This window comes from Falco naumanni, chromosome 6, assembly GCF_017639655.2.
Source record: "Falco naumanni isolate bFalNau1 chromosome 6, bFalNau1.pat, whole genome shotgun sequence".
NCBI classification, from domain to species: Eukaryota; Metazoa; Chordata; class Aves; order Falconiformes; family Falconidae; genus Falco; species Falco naumanni.
The window spans coordinates 55,268,854-55,287,612 of record NC_054059.1 but is presented as its reverse complement, the minus strand read 5'-3'; the positions used below and the strand labels follow the sequence as shown (position 1 = coordinate 55,287,612).

Genomic DNA, 18,759 nt, shown 5'->3' with positions numbered 1-18,759 from the left:
CCTGCTTAAGAGATGGCAGTTGGGTCTTTGATTGCCTTGGCTTTTTTCAAAATCCCAACTTTTGGATATACTGTGGAGCCTAAGGTTATAAATCATATGCAGCAGAGAAAGAGAAGTGAATTTTGATCTTCAGGTCTCAAGTGAATACTCTGAGCTTCTTCTAGGACTTTTCTGTTGCAAAGTAATTCATAAACTTGTAAAATCTCTTCTTAAGTGTGATTTCAAAGTAGCTCACTTAAATAGTTACTGGAGAAAAAAAAATGGTAAGAGTAAGGACTCTGGAATGACATGTTACAGGAGCATGAACTGGCACTTATACTAGCCAGCTTTATATGCTTGTATTTCTCTTCCTTGGGCCTTCCCTATTTTTTTTTTTTCAGCCAGCTATGCTGTTTGTTTCCCAGTGTAAAGTTTTCTTCCAGGTGGGAGAATAAAGCACTCGATCTTTGTGTTACAGTTGAACTATCAAGCCAAGAGATGATACACTTAAATGCAAATCCATCATTATGGTAAGGGTTGATTAAATTAATGTAATGGGATTGATGACACACACACACACACACAAACCCCTTTTTAATTTTCATTCAAGGTTAGTATGAGTCAGCTAGACTGCAACTAGTGAAAAATTGGAAGTTGTGTTTGCAAAGGAAAAAAATATTTTTTGCAGTTTTACTGGTTTTCAGTAATAGAAATACCCTACTTACTGGTATTATCTTTGCCACAGGTTTTAACAATTTTATCTAAACAGTTTAAAAAACAATTGTAACAGATTTTTTTCATTTAAAGTATTTCAGCTAAAAGAAACATGGACTACAATTTCTAAGTCATACTGAAATTTATTTCTGAGAAATGAAACATTACATTGGGCACATGAGTTGGGAAACAGTAAACCAGGTCAGTGTAGTAGAGGTGCTTTGGCGTGGACTGTAGGCAGATAAAATTGTACATTTAAAAATAGGAAATTAGCTTGAAAGGCAACAGTGAAGCTTAAAAAACCAAACAAGAATCATCAGCATACCTGGTATGTTCTCTAATTCTGCCATGTAAATTCAGTGCCAGAATTTAGAGCTTTCAATTTCAGATTTCCTTTGGTCTGAGTGGAAGATTACCCAAATACTGATAATAGAACTCACCATAGAATAGTGATTTTTGAAGAGAGACAATACTGTTTCAAACTCAGAGTTTTCCTGAAGTTTCCAAAACTTCCAGTGAGAGTAAAACCTGAACAGTTCTAATGTTAAGTTCCTCATATTCTGTTAGCAAAAGCAGACAGCATGGACAGTTTACTAACAGCCATTATTCTAGTAAAGCTAAATTTGTGACCCAAATTAACTGCAAATGTAAGACTATTTCCACAGGAAATACTATGTGCCTTTGAATTTAACTAGAAATCTCTCTGCCTTTTAGTACTCATCTTGTTTCTTCCATGTGGAGTGGCTGTGACTCTTATTACAATTGAAAGTACATTTTTAAGCATTCTATCATGTAATATCTTTGTGACGTAAATTCCCCTTCCCCCCCACCCCTCTTTAGAGAGTATTAAGAAGATATTTCAAGAAAAGGGCATCTTGGCAGGAGAAGGAAGAGCTTTTAAACCACATCTGACCTTCATGAAGTTGTCAAAATCAACACAGTTACGTAAGCAGGTGAGCTCGCATTTCACATAGCTCAGCAGCAATCTAGAAGAAAGTTTAATCTGGAGACAAACAAAGGAGTTGCCTGTGCTATAGCATCATATTTTCTACTTTATAGCTGAAGAGGTAAGACTTTAAAATACTGATGTTTTTAAGAAAAAATAATCAGTACATTCTGCCATATAAACAATAATCCTGTACAGTAATTTAAATTACCACTCTTGATATTTTTAGTACAGTAGTGCCATGGTGTACTTTTTTGTGTGAAACTATGCAGGACCAAAGGGTGAAAGTACTTGTTCAAAATTACAGAATTATTATTAGAGTGTAGATTATATGCATGCTGTTTGTTTGGATAGTTTTGTTTTGTTGCTGTATAGGAGAAAATAGGCAAATAAACAGCGATATTTATATTTGGATTATGCATAATAGGCAGACTGTCAATTCCCTTTATTGAGTATGCTTTGGTGAATTTCAGAGTAGTGATGAAACACATCTATATTCTGTCTTGCAGACAGTTATTTCTTGCCTATTATTAGCTTTTAAAACAAAATATACAAATATATAAAAGTAGGTTATAATTGTGATAATAAATATATAGAAGCAATACTACTCTATCTAGTTTTTTATTCCATAACAGTAATATTGTATTATTTAACATAAGGTGTATCTCCATAAATATTTGTTGCTGACATTGTATAGAATGTTTTATGTGATCCTTTAACATTGACCAGGAAAATAATTTTCAGAAAAAAAAATTATTTTAAAATAAGAATCAAAGTGCATAATATAAATATTTTAAGGTGGGTTCTTTTTCTCTTCATAGTAAGCATTAAAGAAAAATACTTTAAAACTTCATTAGAAATAACTCTAAAAAATGCTGAAGGTTCACATTTTAATTAAGTAGCAATATGTAAAATCAGTTGGAAGAAGGCAGTGGGATTTGCAATACATCAAGAAACTTCAAGTGCACACATACTTGCTCTAAAACAGAAATAAGTACTTGTTCACAGGTTGTAGGTGGTACATTATAGCTATTACATTTGTAAGCTCACATAAGCTTTTGCTTGTATTAACAGATGGGTTTTAAACACTTATTTTAAAAATCCACAGCTGTTCTAGAATATCAACTGTTTAGTAATTTAATTCTTTGGTTAAAACATCTGAGACAATCAGGGTGGGGGTTTTGCCATTCTTTTTTTCAGTTGTTTTTTGGCTGGTTGTTTTGTTTACATTTGTCTGCCTTGTATGAACTATTAGCTAGGATGCATACTTTCTGTGTACTGATATTCACTGCTGCTGACAGAACCAGGTCAATGTCATTCCAGATCATCTTCCTTAGTCCTCCATAAGGCTGGATAATGCATAGGGTAGTCTAAAGATACACTTTACACAGTATAGAAAGATGCTATGTATTAAAAATCTATAAATTTTTCTCTGTAAATCCACTGTTGGGCATAAGCACTGGTCTTTATTATAATTTTTTGGTTTATTGCATATAGTGAGATAGTTTCATGCATTTACTGAAAACAATTAAAACCATGAAACATAAAAGGAATCGGTATTTTGTAGTACATTTTAATATAATGTCTAATGCATTTTCAGATCATAGAACAGCATGAAAAACAAGGGGGAGTAGATGAAGATTACATGAGAAAGCATATAAAAGAGCAAATAGAACTGAAGTAGTTGAGCATAGTTCACTGCTATAGCTTTATAACAATAATTTTTTTCAATGTAAGTTTCCTTATTTGAAGCAATACTCTGTTAAGCCAGTCTCCTCATAATGGTATCTAAATTTCACCAAAGTTATCTTTTGGGGAAAAAAACCAAAACTGTTTTTCAAACCTTGGTATAGCTACAGGCATTTTTGAAATGTGTATATTCTGAAAAGATTATTAACTTTCTCAAATATTTACAAAGCAAAGAATCTGAGAATTCAAAATTAGTAAGTATCTCAAGAAATCAGCTTTCCACTTTGAAGATACAGCATTAAGCTAAAAATGGTAAATGCAAAAAACTTGGAAACAGACATTAATAAAGGATAAAAATGTGAAATAAAGGGTTACTGTACCCCATTCAGCTTCTCAGATTAAAGAACTTACTTACCTATTCATAAGTGAGAGCAACTTATTCTTCATGCTTAGTTGGACAATTCTGTGATCAAAGGGGCCGCTGAAAACTTGCCCAAAATAAGGAGGTGTATTGTGCCTCTAGGTGTCCTTGTGGAAGGAGACAAAGGGATATAATTTACTTGCACATGTTTACCTATTTCCACAGTTCTTTGAATGATAAGAATCTTGGGTTAGTATCATTATCTTCTGTACAAAGAACCTAATGAAACACAATGAAAGAAGCAATTGGAGTTTTGCACTTGAAGGTAACATTTCTATTCCTGCTTCCCTCACTGGCCTGCTGTGTTGCCACAGGTCAGTCACAAACTCTGTTTTTCATTCGTCCAGACTGCTGTTCATTTCAGGGCATATTGTGAGGCACGCTTGATAAATGCTGTGTGACATTTGGAGATCCTTTGATAGTGCAGTCCGAACTGCAAATACTGTGAAATGGATTTTGTAAGTAGAAGATGACTGACAGCTAAATTGCTCTGATGGCATCTGCTTAATTAATAAGGAGTTACAGTATATCTTTAGAATGTTGTATGTATAATTAATAAAAGAATATATTAGTGAGAAAAGTCCATTTGTATTTATAACACCTGCAAGTGTTGTACAAGGCCTGATTCACTGTTACCATTCAGCTTCAATGGTAACATCATCAAGGTGCTAGATCCTATTTTGTAGACAGCGTTGTTATGATTGCACAGGAAACAGCAGTAACTGCATGGTTCAGGAATTTATTCCTGTATTTTTTAATGTAAATTGTGTTAAACTTTTGCCACTATCCTAGTTTCATATAAAAATAACATAAGGTACTTATTTTTTAATAAAAATTCCTTCATCATGAAGGAGGAAATTCCACACTGAATCAAACCCAAAGCAGTCTCCGAATTCAGATCTTTTTGATGTGCACTCATGTTCATCTTTTTGCTACCTTCAGCTAGACATACCAGATAAGATGTTTAATACTGATAATTATGAATGTAGTTACTTTTTTCTCATGTAAATTTTCTCTCAATTTATATGACATTAATTTTTTTGCCTTCTTGAATTCAAATGTGGCTGAAGAGAGATTTAGTGTATCTGCTGATGTCTTTTATAGGCCGTACTGTAAGCAGTTACAGCAAGTTTGGCAGTCAGATAATAAGCTATCTAATGTCTCCTCTGTCTTACTTAGATAAGGAATCTCAGGCATTTATCTTACTGCAGGAGTGATTATTATTTCTACAGTACTTAGATATCATGTCTCTTCATTAATTTGTTAATTTTTGTTGCATATGCATACATCAGATACTGCGCTCAGTAAAGATCCTCTGCATGTCAAGAGAAGTTAAAGGGAATCCTCCCTTTCTGGTATTATTCCTTTAATGTTAAGTTTTACTCAATACTGGGAAATAGAATATAAAATGTGAATTTCTGTCTTACATTCCTAGTATAGTTTTTGGTTTCCTAGATTTGTAATTTTGCTTTTATTTGTACCCATATGGCATAGATACATAGTTGTACCGTATAGAACCTTACAAGAAGAGGGTGATTCTCAGTAAAACCAAAGCACTTCTGTTTATCAGTCCTCACTGGTTCTAACCTCCACCATTCTTTTTATAAAAACTCCTGGGATCTCTGGCATTTTGCACAGAAATGCTGGTATAAGAAAAGCTGTAGAGCTCATTAAATCCCTTTGTTTTTCTGTTTATCAGCCTCTACATCAGTGGTTTTTATTGTGACAACTGTTACTTGCTGATATAGGAGTCTGAGGCACACACCTAGTTGGAATCTTTGATGCTGATCCTAAAATGGCTGCAGCTATCCCTTTGGCACAATACAAAACAATAAACACTTTGCTTTCACAGTCTTATGAGACCAGCAGAAATGTTTTTTGTGATTTTTTTTTACCATATTTTTTTAATCTGAAGATCTAACAACGGGGGCAGAAAACTGGGTGACCCAACAGCTGGAAGAGGTTCTTAAATTCTCTGTCTTCCTGCTTTCCCGCCATTCACCCATTGCAGAGATATGTAACTACAGTACTTATTTTAAACAACAAGAAGAAAGGATGTAACTATAGAGAGTTTGTTACAAGCTAAAGGTAGCGTGAGTCATTGTTCTTTAAATTACCAAACTCTCCTGCTGAACATGGTAGATACAATGTCATCCGTGCATTTACACATGCCGGTGTTACAGGACTGAGGCTGCAGAAGCCAGCACCTCGTTACACATGAACTCTTGTAAGTCCACATGGGGATCATCAAGGTCTAGGTGAAGAAACTTTTCCACAACAGACTTGCATTTTTCCATCTGATCTCCTTTTGAAGGATGATCAATACGTTTGATAGCTTTTCCATTACGAATCAGTTCTGACACTTCTACTCCTCTTTCAATAATTTTGGCTGGCATTCCTGCCAGTGCAGCAATGTTGGCAGCATGACTAACAGTGGACAAGCCTGGTTTGATCTGGTAGAAAAATACCAACTCAGCTCCATCTTGGTGGGTCTCCATGGTCAGGTACTCCAGAAGAGGTGTGTCAGGCAGGAGTTCTAGCTGCATTAAACTGTGAAAATTAGTGGAGACAAAAACCTGTGGACACTGTGTTCCTTGACTGATCCAGTGCCTAAGGACAGCAGCCAGGAGGGCCAGGCCATCCAGCGTGTTGGTCCCTTTACCAAACTCATCAATAAGTACCAGGGACCTCTCTGTGGCATTGTTTACTGCCTTGGCAACCTGGTTAAGATCAATCATGAAAGTGGAAAGCCCTACAGAAACTGACTCCCTGCTGTGAATTCTTGTGTAAATCCCATCAATTATGCCAATCTCTGCCTCTGCTGCAGGGACATAACTGCCAATTAGAGCCATAAATACTATGAGACCTACTTGTTTTAAGTAGATGCTCTTTCCAGATGAGTTGGGCCCTGTGATGATCTTTATTCGTCTTGTAGCCTCGCCACTGTTTGCAGGATTGGCCACAAAAGTCTTTGCACATAGTTCCATGAGTGGATGTCTTCCATCCTTGATGTGAAAACCATGGCGGTGAGTAAAGCGTGGCCGGCAGTAGGCGTTCTCCCGAGCCATCACTGCCAGAGCTAGTAGCACATCTAGGTGTGCAGTATGCTCAATCACACTGTTAAGCACTTCAGACTTCTCCAAAATCTTTGTCTGCAGCTGATGCATAATAAGTGTTTCCTGGTCTCTGATCTCACAGTGCAAGTCACCGAGCAGTCTGTCTAGCTCCTTAGTCCTATCACTTCTGTAGTGCAGTTTATCCTCTGACAAGAACATGAAGTCCAAGCCTTCAATTTCAAAGTCACTCTTATCCACCATAGTTGGTAGCCGTGGAATGGAGAGAAGAAACCCAATCAAAGGAATGTAGATCACACAACAGGAGGGGATATGATTGTCCAAGGTCTCCAATTCTTTTCGTGCCACTTCTGTAAGGAAGTCTGACAGTCCCATCAGCTTTCGTTTCTTCGCGTCAATAGTAGGGTCCACATTGGGTTTAACAGTGAAGCGGTTCTCTGAGATGCTGCCTTCAAAGTCCACCACTTTGCTGATTAGACTAGCAATGTAGTGGAGATCATCAGTGAAGACACGTGAAATAGTCTGAAAGAGTTCAATAGTGTTGGGCAGAGAACGACATGTGTCTCTAAGGCACACTGCACTGCATGCTGTCTTATAGAGTGCTTGCCAGTCACTAACTTTTGTGTGGGAAAGAGTCATTCTTTTTAGAATAAGAGGCACGTTTTTAATATTCTTGAGGCAGCCTTGAAGAGTGAGAACTGTTTCATGGTTCTGAGCCAGCAGGAAGTAGTGGATAACATCTAGACGTTTGTTCAGCTCTGTCAAGTTCCGAGTAGGTCGTGTGAGCCACTGCCTCAGCAGTTTTTCTCCCCATTTGCACCTGCAGTGATTTAAAATTCCATATAAACTGAATCCTTCTTTTAATCCACTGGACAGTTTGTACACAGAAGGATGGATATCACTTTTAAATATCTGCAGGACACTGTAAGTATCTTGGTCCATATTCACAGTATCTGACAGCACAAACTTTTTAAAGGCCAATATAGGAACTGCAATAGTGCTTTCTTCGAGCTCAACTCCAATCCTTCTCCTGTCTAGAAACTTAAGGAGTCCCCCGAGGGCTCGTATCATGAGTGGACTCTCAAAAGGGATGACTGAGGACAAGTAGAGAATTTTCTCTGTTGCAGTCATATGAAATGGGATAAATGGAAATTGTCTAGATAGGATCCGTTGCTTGCTGACTTCTAGGCCAAAATCTATGTTGGGAAACAGGACAATTTCTGGTTTTCCTGTATCTTTATCACTAGCACTAGCTGTTAGGTTGGTCAGGAATTTGGCAATGTTCTGGTCCTGTTTTGCACTGGTCACTATGCATTGAGGATTAACTTCCTCAATTACTTTTTGCAGTAGCCTGAGGTCTTCGTTATCAGGTATGTCAGGCATGAAGTAGACTGAGCAATCTTCTGTATCATAGTAAGTAATTGCCAGCTGCCCTGCATACCACAAAACAGACATGTGTGTCTCAGAGTGTTCTTCATCTTGTTCAGGCCCAAGCAATGGTGGCAAAGCACAACTCATGGCTGTTGTGGCACTCATTCTGTTGGAAAAAAAAGATATTTCTATTCACAACTCATCCAAAAAGTCCTGAGAAGTAACTGTAATTGACAACAGTAGGTTAACACTCTTTCAGTCCTGTCTAAGAATCTACCAGGAATTAAACATACATGTTACCTGTTCAAGTGAAAAGATGCAGCCAATAACTACAGCCGCCATCTTGCTTCCAAGCAAGGTGTGACTGAGCTCACTACCAGCAATGCTGGAATAGTTTTACAGTTTTTCTTTGTATCCTTTATTTTAGTAAGATAAGTGTGCTCAAATGCCCATAAGTACAGTAATATACATGGACATGTATATCCACATACAGTATCATCCTCCCTCAGAGTTGCGGGACGCCCACATGCACTGACCACAGCTCCTCACAACAATGCAGCACACTGGCTGTCGTTTCAGGGTCCGACCCTGGTGTTTGTGCAGCACTACCACATAGTACCAGCTTCTATACAAGTACATAATGTACTGCACCTGGGGTCAACCATACTAAAGTTTCCTCTGCTGAGTCCACAGTTCCTGTCAGCAACGCACTTACAACCCTCTCCCACTTCTCCGTTCTAGTCACTCTTGTCACCACAGATGGGCATCTCGTCTCGGCTGCTGCATCTCCTTGCAGCCCAAAGTTTTATCTTGACCCCCTTCCCCCCCTCCGCGGGCAGGTGCTTGGCGCTCCCCGCGCTCAGGCCTCCCCGCCGCCCCGCTCCTGTCAGGAAGGCGCTGGGCTGTGGTGCTGAGCCCGCCTCCGCGGCCGCCCTCCCGCCCCAACGTGCTGCCGGCAGCCGCCCGGGCGCAGGCCTGCCGCAGCCCGCTCCGGTGTAGGGCCCTGCCGTCACACAGGGAATGGGCACCCTCAACCTCTCCTGCGGCCTTCCGGCTGAAAGGGAAGCACCCCTCTCCGCGGGCCTCCAGCTCCTCCTGCCTGCCCCTGCCCCTGCCCCAGCGGCGGCTAGCTACTTCCCTCCCCGGCCTCCTCGGGCCTGCGCTGAGGGGAAGGGGATACGGTTGGTGGAAGCCCCCGAGCAGCCCAGCCCACTGCCCAGCAAGGGGTGCAAAGCTCTCAAGTATTATTTCCGTGGCCTGCCTTTGCACCGCCTGCCAGTGCTCCAGTGGGACCCATGTCTGTGCCTGCCTGCTGCCAGGCTCCCCAGTGTTTACCTCTTTCACCCATTGCGCCTTCTGCAGTTCACTTAATGAGCTACTAAGAGCAACTGTAAATGACGCCTCACATACTGCCTTGGCCTTCTGGGAGCTGGGTGTGGTGCTGGGAGTCCGGTGTTTTGGCTGCGGGGTCTGGTACGTGGAAACTGAAGCTGCTTGCAGGAGAGTGTTGGGCACCTTGCTTTGCACCTGTGTTAAGGCCTGTTGCCACTTGAGCCTGCTGGCCTCTGGTCCCACCAAGAGTGGAACGCTGCCTGGCCACCCGCTGGCTGCAGCCATGGGGACCCGGTGCAGCTGGAGGGTTTAATGGCAGGCTGGGGGTGGCAGGCTGCACCTTCCCTTCCTGCACGCAGAGGAGGCGCAGAGTTAACGAACGTGACTGGGCTACCAAATGCTGTCTCATTGGTGTCCTGCCAGTCTTGCAAGAGGTCCACATGCAATGCCTCTCCAGGCCCACATTACACAGGCACGCCCCTTGAGATTATAGCATTACAGTGCTTCCTCAAAGGCAGGTGTCTTTGTCCTCCTTCCAGCACCAAACACTTCAAAATGGCCTCTCAAGTACTCGTGTTTCTCACCCTCTCCCGATTATAGCATATCTCTATAATCAGCATCTCTGACTTTCCCATGTGGTAACAACTCCCTTTCATCTCTACTGCTCCAGACCCTTTCAGTTAAGAAATGAACCGTGACCTTCCCATGTACCTGCATTGTTTCATCGGTTCATGTCTCATTACAAAAGTGCTCCAGAAATTGGTCCAAGTTACTAAAAATACCAGTTTTCTTGTGGCTGCTTTTCCAAATATATTTCAGTAGTGCATCACAAGCATAACTCAGTTCTTGAGCATTCAGTATTTGATTCACACCTTACTGATCTCTTTTTGACAAGCAACATCCCAACCTCTTGTAATTGGTATTTTTTTTATTGGAGTATGAGTGGTGATTTTGATCTTTTCCTCATTTCACTCCATGAGTACTCAAGGCTTCACATTTTGACAAGTGTTCTCCTGCATGAAAAGGTCTTTTTTTATTACTGATTGATGGATAAATGTATTTCAAAGAACTGTGAGCTAAAAAACCAAAGAATAATGATTTAACTTCAAAATAGCCTTAGTACATAAGGACTAATCTAGCCATAGAGTATCAAATTTTAAATAATGACTGTGAGGATAGAATAAATGTAGACTTCCAAGGAGATTGTGTACCTGAAATGAAAAGCATCCACCACCAGATGTCAACGTTTCAGAGATTAAGGAAATGGAAAGACAAATTTCTGACCTTTGTTAAATTGGACTTTAAGGGACCAAAAGTCTTGATTTAGTAAAGGGGACCAAAAGTCTCTAAAGAGAATCAAATGTGCAGGTACTTAAGCAAAGGGCTTCTGAAGTCAATAATTTTGTACCTAAGCAAAAGCTCAGTAGACATACCAGCATTGAGCCCATCTTGCACATGAGTAGTTGTAAATGAAACACCACAAGAAATGCGTGAGTGTGATGCTCAGATGAGTGGATAAACTGTAAGGGAGGAGACAGTATCTGTCCCCTTTAGGGGTGTCTGGTGAGGGACCTTTTCAGTGTAGAAGGGTATAATAAGAAAAGGAGGAGGTCCTAAACAACACAGAGAAACAAACTTTACCAACATATGATAAAGAAGGCAGTAACGAGCCAAAGCTGGTCAGCCACACAGGCTAATAAGGGCACGTGGAGTGTGAGGATGTTTATTTCAGTGGGATGTCTGGTTGAGAACCTTGTGAAATGGGACGGTAAGGGAAAGGGGGAAGCCATAAACAAAATATACGGAGACACAAACCTGTCAAATGTAACACACAAAACCAAGAAACAAACCTCATCGGTCACACTAATTGGTGGTCAAGAAGCTGCAGGAAAACCAGGACTTTGCAGCTGCTGGGTGTTGGTGGGTGTTGGTGGGATTGTTCACATGGGTGGGGGATGTGCAGGGGAAGGGGATGAGGAGGAGCAGAAGAGGACTGGACAGAATGGGCTGTAAAAGGGGCTTGTCCTGTGTAAAACTGGGCAGGTGGGCATGCTTGTCTGACCGAGCTGGTGTGCTGGGTGCTGGCTGTTGGGGGCAAATGTCTCTTCCCCAGACTCTGTGTAAGGGATGTGGGTGTTCACTGCCAAACCTCAAGCTGGATCAGCCAGCAAGTGGGGGAACTGTGCGGTGAGTAAGGGGGCCTTCTAATAGCATGCCCAGTGTTCACAGCAAGAATAATTTCCAGTTGCAGGTGCCATGAAGACTTGCAAACTGTGGGAAATTAAAGCAGTTGTAGCGTTGTGTATGTCGATTTGTATCCTACAGGACTGAAGAGGGAGGGATAGAAAGGAGGAATAATGACACTTTTATTTCATTGTTTAATATCTGCACCAGACAGTGCTTAACTAAAACAGAAGATTTGGCACATTATTGTTTCAATATTCTTTCTGCATTTTGAAGTATTTTCCATCCTAAATATACCTCTGGGTTAAATGAAAACTATAGGAATTAAATATAAAAATTCAGTCTTCTAGTAGAACGTCTAATTAAATTTTATGTTGCTATTTAAAGGTGAAAAAAATTGACTCAAGCCTGTATGAAGATTTTAAAAGCCATTATTTTGGAGATGAAGTTTTGCACCGCCTAGATCTTTGCTCCATGCTGAAAAAAAAGCAGCCAAATGGTTACTACTACTGTGAGTCTTCTATTGTTTTTGGTAAGTACATCTTCCTTTTCTTCTTACATCATTGTGTCTATAACTTACATGCCTGAAAAGCCATTTTTTCTGGAGTGTATGTTAGGCAATTCTTGTAATAATAGCCTTGGAGTCTGACAGAATTATGTTCTTCAATCTTGGCTCTCCAGGAGCACTGTGCAGTGCTTTTGCTGACAGCTAAAGTTTACTTTCGACTGTCCATCCCCAGAATCCAGTTCCATTTCTCATCCTAAAATGAGTGAGATAAGTGAGATGTATCACTCTCCAGAGCGGCTCATCTCTCTGTTAATGATAGAGACAGCCTGTATGACTAAGTTAGATTAGATGCAGTAATTACAGATCATTAAAGCTAAGTGGAATGTCTCTGGTTTGGCAGAGATGTGACTTTACTTGGACTATATTCATATACAGGGAGAATTTCAGTGGTACAACAGATTTCATAACTGTTCAGAATACCATCAAGACTTTAGACATTTTATGGGCACTTTGTCTAGATTATTACAATACTAGAAATCACAGTTGTTTCCTTCTGCTTCAACTGAACAGAAGCTTCACATGCCTATGATTAATATTCTGGGCTTGTCTTCTCATTTCTGCCACAAGTCATGTATAGTTGGAACTTCAGGTGGTACGCATGGAAGGACTAAGCGACTATGGGATGGATAATGGCTTGTACAATAAACCTTTATCTGATGGTTAGATCCCAGTAGCTGATAGTGGATCTTGGGGCTGCTACTAGTCATATTAAGGACATGAGTTCAAAACACTCTCAAGTGGAATAACTAGAGAATACTGAGAATTTTTTCTCAAATGTAGTCACACAATTAATCTAGGAATGTATTGTTTGATGTGTTAGGAATATCTTTAAAAATACCATTCCTGAACCTGCAGATCTTTAAGAGATCAGATGACGTGGGAACATGGTCAAGCAGTAATACAGCAAAATGCAAAGTTTTTTATATTAATTGCTTTTTTCATCTGTCCTAATTAGGCTGATTCTTTATATATGTCATGTTAAAGGTGAGTCTCGAAAGACAGGTTTGTAGCAGGGAACAGGTCATGGTGTTTGGCAGCCAGTTTTTATTTCTCTTCTCTGTACTGGTGCAGCTTGGTTTTTAGGTTTCTGGGGTTTGGGGCTTGTTTTGTTTTGTTTTTTTCTGAAGTCATGTCAAAGGTTGAATGTAGTGGTGTTAGAAGACACGGGATACATGAAAAGTTCATGTGAAGATATCACTTTGTCTTTTTTCTTTAGAAATAGAAATTTAGAAAGAGCAAAATGGTTTGGCATGGTGTCAGTGAGCAATAACTCCATCCCAACAAGAATATGGACCGTCTTAATAAAACTTAATAAAGCAAAGTCTTAACTCCGTCCTACTTAAGGAAAAGAGAACATCTGTTCTTGTATGGATCCTCTAATAATAGGAAAGAACTGTGAAAAATCTTTTACAAGAAGCCTCAACAATAATATGCTTACTTAAATACTATGGTAAATTTGTTCTTATATACCTTGCAATGTTTCTGAGATTTCTGTTAATAAGCAGTAATATAGAAAAAAAATATGTCCAGAAATCATTCTAACAAGCAAATTATTCAGTGGATCTTATGTTTCTCACTCCAAAGCATACTAGCTTTAGTAATGAAAATATTAATGACCAAGGAATGATCGTATCCTTAGAAAGAAAGAACAAACATGCAATGTCAGGGAAATCTTCGAAGACCATTGCCATCCCAACAGCTGAATAGAAACATCTTCACTGGAGTCTTTTCTTGAGTGGACAGTTTTAAAGGAAAGCCCTGTCTTCAGCCTTAAGTAATAAGGAGTCTCAAAAAGATGAAAACAACTATTTTTTATCAAGATATATCCTTAAGGAATAAGAAATTTCAAAAAGCCTAAATGATTTTATGATTCTGTGAAGATATGTTATTAAGGACAAAGAAATCTCAAGAATATGAAGACTTTATGAATGTACAATGTCCATCCCCAAATTCTCCAAAACTTTTAAATGTGCAATGAGCATAAAATGAAAGGAAAGCTTCTGATACAGACACTTCTTCTAGTTAAGCTAATTGTGATGGAAAGATCCAAGTTGCAAAAGCTTATAATTGACAGAAATACATGTGAATAATGCATTATACTCTATTTTTTCTAAGCACATACTGTTTTTTTCATAATCATAAAAACTGTGCCTGTTTAATAGGTAGGTTATACCTGGTGCCTCACCTGCTGTTTTTCAGCTGCTTTTCAAGTTCTGGATTGTTTCATTCTTAATGCTACAAAACTGACACTATGTTGGAGACAAAGGGTGTTCATGAACAGTTAGTAATACTTAAAAGTTCCTGTTGTTTGGATTAGCTTTACATAAATACCACTATTAAAATTTAGTGCTGGTTCCAGGACTTCGTGTAGGGCTTTGGTGATGACGTGGTTTCTGCCTTGTGGTAACTTCTTCCCCTATGCTGCAGCATTGCTGGTGGAAGTGCTTACTGGTCTTGAGGACCATTTGAGGATTTAGGATTAAATACTTACACAATGCTTTAGTCAGGCACTTTGCGAATGCTAATTGCTGTTAATGTTTATGCTTGCATTTAGGGCCACCTTTCTTTAGCTTAGGTAGACCTACAAAACAAATTAAAAGCAGTGCAGAAGGAAAAAGAGTAGGATGTCTGTTTAAATCAGTGACAACACTATGGCAAAATACAGACCAGTCAAAATCAAAGTCAGATACATTTATACATATCTATCTATCTATCTATCTATCTAAACATATTATCGTATTTATTACCTTGTGTTATGCATGTTTCATAGTTATGTTTATATATATTATATAACTATATATCTAATGTCTTCTGTAGGTTTGTACATTCAAATATTATTTATGTGCATCCAAATGCTTAGAGAAAGGAAAATTACAAGATTATTTAACATGGTATAAAATTTTTAATTTGGGTGAAATTGAGGTTCCACTATTCACAAATACACTTAAAAATTATTTTGAAATATTTATCTGATGAAGGAATTTGGTAAATAACTCATTACAAATAAAAACTCTTTAGTAGTCTATGTGGTAGATATTGACAATGTTTTCTCAAAACATTTGTCTAAATCTCTTCTCTTGAACTTGTCTTTTGACTGACATCTCAGAATAGTTAAATGAGATAGTCTTTCAGCTGTCTTTTGAATATGATTCCCATTAAATGGTTTATAACATCAGTTAATCAACTTGTATTCAAAGCAAGAATTAGATGCTTGTTTGGCTTCAACTTAATCCTGATATGACAATGCATAAAGAACTCATGGGAAGTATAATTTTCACAGTCTGAACACCGTTCTTCTCAGAATTATCTTTACATGTGTACTATATCTGGCTTTCTTCAGCCATAGTATTTGAACAGATGTTCCTCACTGATACCACATTAAGAAAATGTAGTATTATTATCCCCACTTTACTCAGTCCTATATTGACATAGAAGCATTGTGCCCAAATACATGCATTTAATTTTGTACATAATATATATTTAACTAAGACCAATAGGAGAAGGAAAACAGCTATATTTGAAAAGTTTAAATGACTCATTTTTTATTTCAGAGAAGAGGAAACTATATTTTAATGAATGTTTAAGAACTCATGTTAAAGTGTTTTAAAATATGATTTGAATAGGTGTTTTAGTAATTAAGATAGCTAGGATATTAAAATAAACACAGGAGGGAGTTAACGCAGTTTTAGTAATACATCAGAAATAATGAAATTTGAAAATTACTTAATACAGACAAAACACTGCATCCAGCTCCTGTTCTTTCTATATGTATGTGTACTCAAGCAGTTATCTTCTTTCTCTGAAGTGCACAGAAAGTACAAAAACAGAATTTACTTTTTGTTACTTAGAGTTTGCGCCAGAGTTGAGTGTTATGCATCTAATAAGATGAAAGGATCTAGAAAGAGATCAGACTAATGTTAGAAACAGGGATCCATACACAACAAAGAATTGCATACTACCATTGCTAGTAAGTGCCATAACGTGTAATCAGCTTGGTAGCCACACATTTGAAAAACATGTTTAAAAATATGGGAAGCATAGAAAAATTAATATAAATAATGACAAAGGTGAAACACCTGCTGAGATCCAGCAATATGCACAGCAGTTAAACAGGCTTTGACAATATGTTACAGAGCAGCATCCACTATCTTCAGCAGAGCCTACAGATCTGCAACAGATTTTCCTGCATCTGCATGGCAGACCTGCAGGGTATGTATTCAGGAGTTAAAATTTGGCATGACAGTGCAATAATGTTCATCTTCCAAGTAGAGCTCAGTTTATTCTTTAAAGCAAACAAAACAGCAGACCAACAAAGTGTCCTCCTTCAGATAACCCCCCTCATGGCTGCTGTTGTGTATCACCTCAAATCCCAAAGAAGACCAGTAAATGCTGGAGTAAGTTGAGCTTCTGAATATGTACTCCTTCACCTTTATGTCACGGTGAAGGTGATCAGTAGACCTTCTGACCACCAAAGGGAGCATTATGTAAATCTTCTTACGTTAAATATGCCATTAGCATGAAGTATCTCACTTAAATTTTCAGGATCCCGTCATGAAGTTTTTTGTAGACTTGTTTCAAAGAAAATTTGTTCGTAGTAATATAATGTAAAATGAGATTATGTACACATTAAAGAAAGTTATCACATTCAAAGCTGTATTCAGCCTGTAAACTGTGATAAGGTTGTCTGGAGTGGCCAGTAAGGACAGATTTATATATCACACTTCCCCTGTGCTATCTCTGAGGTAGAAAAACTTAAAGATGTCTGCTCCTTGGTGGACACCACCCAGCAGGTTACTCTTACTTTCTGCACATTCAGAACTCATATATCTGGAATGTGTGCCAAGCTGAAGATTAAAGTGCTATTACAGTTCCACTTAACCCTTGCAATCTAGCAGTAGCAATATGGAAATTAAAGTATCAGACTACAAACATCTGTTTTATCTGCATAAAAGCATAATAATAGCGTAAAAGGTAATGCTTCTTGCTGCTGAAATATCTTAAACAGATGCCTTTCTAAGTTGCAAAACATTAGTGGGTCAATTTACATTTCAGTGGAACTATGTACAGGTTTAGTGTCCAGTCAGATGTTGTCATTGAGGTACTTTCTGCAGTCTCTCTGAAATGGGAGACACCTACAGGAAGTCATTCATCCAACCCTAAAATGTTTTGTAAGGCAGGCAAGATCTAAGAGGTGTCTAAGATAGACAAGATGTAGGTCTAAGATACATTACTTGAACAGTTGTTAATATTTGTTAATTAGCTTGCTTGCTAATTTTATATATACTTAAATACAAATTTTCAACTAAATGACAAAAAGATGCATAATATTTGCAGGCTTCACGTTTCTGAGGAAAATCGATAACACTATGGACAGAACATGTTACAAGATTTATTCTTGCCGATTGCTGCTGTTAGGCTATTTGAATCATTTAAGTAACTTGTTAGTTATCTAAACTTTAAATAACCTCGAGTTAGGATTCAGCGGTGCAGTTTATGTTTCCACATTACATTTTACATAGCCAGGCAGCTGCTCAACATCCATGTCTCAAAGAACAAGATGTTCCTGATAGTACCTTGTATAAGAGCTTTCCAGGCTGAAGATAAGTTTAGTCAGCAATAGGTTTGGGGGATACCCACAAAGAAGAAAGAAGTACAGAGGAAAGAAGAGCAGAAGAAAGGACTCATCTGTACCTGAAACAGAAAACCTATATCTGTCACTCTGTGAACTGAAAACAATACTGAGAAGAAATAGAAAACTGAAAATAAAAGAGTTGGAAACCAATTGATAGTTGGATAAGATTGTCAGCATCCCTCAGTTTGCTCTTTTTAAAAAATGCACTTACACTGTCAAGCAAAAAATACAGTAATATTCATTATAAGGGGAGAAGAGGGTTCAAATACAGTCTGCAATATGAAGTTTGCCTAGTTTGTCTGACATCTTTTTAAAGTGGCACCAGCTTTAAGAGAAAGGCTGGCATTTGTCACCTTTAGATGCTCTCCTGCTTCTTTATCTACAGATGGTTTGACCTAAATGTGATTGATTTTATTTGTACAGCAGTTAGACATTTTCTCACATTGGAAACAGCAATAGTAACCAAATAAATGCTGATTTTATTGTCCAGATTCTACATCCTGCAAAATTACATGTATCATGTTGGTTTCTTTTACTCTCCTCCTTAGTTGCATGACAGTGAATCACTTCTTCTAAAATAATGTCATTCTTTGATTTTATCTGTTATCTGTCCTTTTTTCCTCTTGTTCTGTAATTTCAAAATACTTCTAGGTCTGTTTCTTTCACTTCTTGATTTTTCTTTCCTTGATAGTCTATTTGTAGTCTAGCTTCTACTTTCTCCACTCTGTTAGATTGTGAATAACTGCTCTTAAGTTTTTTGCATATCTATGGCCCTCTTCTCAAATTTTAATTATTAATATGGCAGTCATACTGCTTTTGGATAAAAATGTCTTGGGCAGCTTCCCGGGA

General features: G+C 38.4%; 2 protein-coding genes across 3 annotated transcripts in view; one reads left to right on the top strand and one right to left on the bottom strand.

Annotated features, from left to right (window-relative positions):
* The window catches only part of AKAP7 (A-kinase anchoring protein 7), an 88,947-nt gene that overhangs the window by 25,334 nt on the left and 44,854 nt on the right, over positions 1-18,759 (top strand). For both annotated transcript variants that reach the window (XM_040598365.1, XM_040598364.1), the window contains exons 6-7: positions 1,534-1,646; positions 12,098-12,242. In XM_040598365.1, coding sequence (XP_040454299.1) covers positions 1,534-1,646; positions 12,098-12,242 — 258 coding nt within the window. The remainder of the gene's footprint in view (positions 1-1,533; positions 1,647-12,097; positions 12,243-18,759) is intronic.
* MSH5 (mutS homolog 5) lies at positions 3,926-9,154 on the bottom strand. Its single transcript, XM_040598363.1, has one exon. It carries the CDS (start codon positions 8,357-8,359, stop codon positions 5,927-5,929), a length of 2,433 nt encoding a protein of 810 aa, XP_040454297.1. The 5' UTR covers positions 8,360-9,154; the 3' UTR covers positions 3,926-5,926.